The sequence below is a fragment of the Trichoplax adhaerens genome, genomic scaffold (genome assembly GCF_000150275.1).
Source record: "Trichoplax adhaerens TRIADscaffold_2 genomic scaffold, whole genome shotgun sequence".
NCBI classification, from domain to species: domain Eukaryota; kingdom Metazoa; phylum Placozoa; class Uniplacotomia; order Trichoplacea; family Trichoplacidae; genus Trichoplax; species Trichoplax adhaerens.
The window spans coordinates 6,216,910-6,219,068 of NW_002060944.1; the positions used below are offsets into that span (position 1 = coordinate 6,216,910).

The following is a 2,159-nucleotide window of genomic DNA, read 5'->3' on the forward strand; positions in this document are numbered from 1 at the left end:
AGTCAACGTATGAACGTTGTAGCCAACAACAATATCGATAAATTATTATTTACCGATGTCGATCTTGTTATTAATTATGGACCACGATAGATTGATGCTATAAAGAAGGAGCAACGAGAATTACCAATAGGACGATAATTTATCCTGATCGATTTGTTCCTCTTGGCTGCAGGTGATTAATTAGGCCAAGCATGATTTTCAATTCGTGTTTCACCATTCCTTCCATCTTATTATTAATAGCTAGAAGATTGTATTTTTATCTAGGGATAGGGATTTGCATAATTCCATGGACTAATTGAATCAATCGCTATGCTACTGCCAATTATAAACAACTCATCATCATTTTTTAATGACATTATTATTCTGATTGTTGTTGTTGTTTGCTGCTTAATGAAGTTTACGTGATGTTTTTTTAGCTCTCCATTGCACACCATCGTACACTAGTACAGCACTGTGACTATGCTGAATATGGATGATACCCAGTGCTCGTCATGAAAGTTAGGCAGCAACTGGAAGGTCTTTTATTGATAGTATAACAACACTAATACTTAATTGGCGCTCATCGCCATGACTATTTCCTACAACAATTAAAAATAGAATATATAGGAGATGGGGAGGGGAAAATGAAGAAAAAAGGATATCAAGATGTAAAATAGAGAATATCAACATGATGATAGCAGCTCCTTTCCAAATTGATAAAATAAGGACATTGAGGATTGAGTTGAAAGATGGAATAGTATAGAGAGCGAAATAAAGAATAAGTTAAACTGTTGTATGCTGATCATGGTAGACATGGGTGTGGAATTCAAACATAGGATTTAGAGTAATTGGGCTGATTAAGGATGATGTCGGTGTTTTTGCTGTGCTTGATGTTGGTGTTATAATGCTGCTTAAATCTTTGGATGGTGATGATTGTAAACCAATTTTATTTAAAAATAAGTTATAATTGGATACAGTAGTACGATTGATACGGGTATCATGGGAAAGTAATGATTGTTGTGTAGGTGATTTCGATCGATCATAAAGATATTTTAATAACTCTTTCCTAATGTTAGCAGTAAAGATAGCGAATAATACTGGATTAGCAGCTGGATAGATTAATAAAAAGCGTATACTAATAGTAATAAACTCTGTCAAGATAGGATTTTCACGATCTTTTTCCGTTATATTAATCAAGACGATAAATGCCGCTGCACAGGGTACGCATAATAGTATGAAGACACCAATAAATGCAACGGCTTGAATAATTGCTTTTTTCTTTTGCAATAATCGTTGAAGTATTTGATTGCGTTGCAAATGATCATGTTGGCTGGATAGGAGAATACATAAGATTCTCGAATAGCCACAGAGTAAAGCTAGTAAAGGTAAGAAAAATAAGGCGATGATAACCACCGTTAAATAGATTTTATCTACGCTGCCAACGGTGTTGCGAAAGGTGCAATTGCTTGGATCGATCGATTTCAACGGGATCATTGGAATGACAATGGATAATGATATAATCCAAATGACTAAGATAGCAATTAAAATTTTAATTTTAATAACATGATGTTGTTGATAGCTAAATGGATGAGCAATAGCATAATAGCGCTCAATAATGATGATAAAAAAATGCAATGATGTATTACAAAATGCTGATTGTTGAAACATGGGGATAATAGCACATATGATGGGAATGCGATAAATTTCTCGATAAACGGCTAATAAAATCCACACTGAACCTGTTAATATACCACAAATTAGCATACTACCCAGCAAGATATTAGAGGTAATCCTTAATTGCCGCTTAGAAAGGATAAAAGCTAATAGTGCGGTATTGGTTAGAATTACGATAGAGCCAACAACGACATTATAGACATCAATGTCGTCCTGCATGATCTTGATCGTAGAAAGATTTTGACCTATCAAAGAGGGTCACCAAAGTATTAATAGAGCAATAGAATTGAAATAGATTCAAGAATATTTTGAGCAGATCAATGGGTGAAGAATTGACTCAATCAATGGAATCGAGTAGCGATGACACGATCAAAACAACAGATCGATTAGGTAGGGTAGAAGAGGCGATTTAATGGCAACAGTAAGCAAAGCAAATAGCAAAGTTGCTCAATTTTCTTCAGTGATGACTGAATCTGCCTTGGCTGATATTGAAATAAATGGGGAAA

At 34.6% G+C, this 2,159-nt stretch overlaps 1 protein-coding gene across 1 annotated transcript; it reads right to left on the reverse strand.

Moving 5' to 3' along the window:
- Nucleotides 1–762: 762 nt before the first annotated feature.
- On the reverse strand, nucleotides 763–1,872 carry TRIADDRAFT_53612 (uncharacterized protein; the record flags this gene model as incomplete). The annotated part of the gene is made up of 1 exon (XM_002110022.1): nucleotides 763–1,872. The coding sequence occupies one exon, from the start codon at nucleotides 1,870–1,872 to the stop codon at nucleotides 763–765; it is 1,110 nt and encodes a 369-aa protein (XP_002110058.1).
- Between the last annotated feature and the right edge of the window lie 287 nt (nucleotides 1,873–2,159).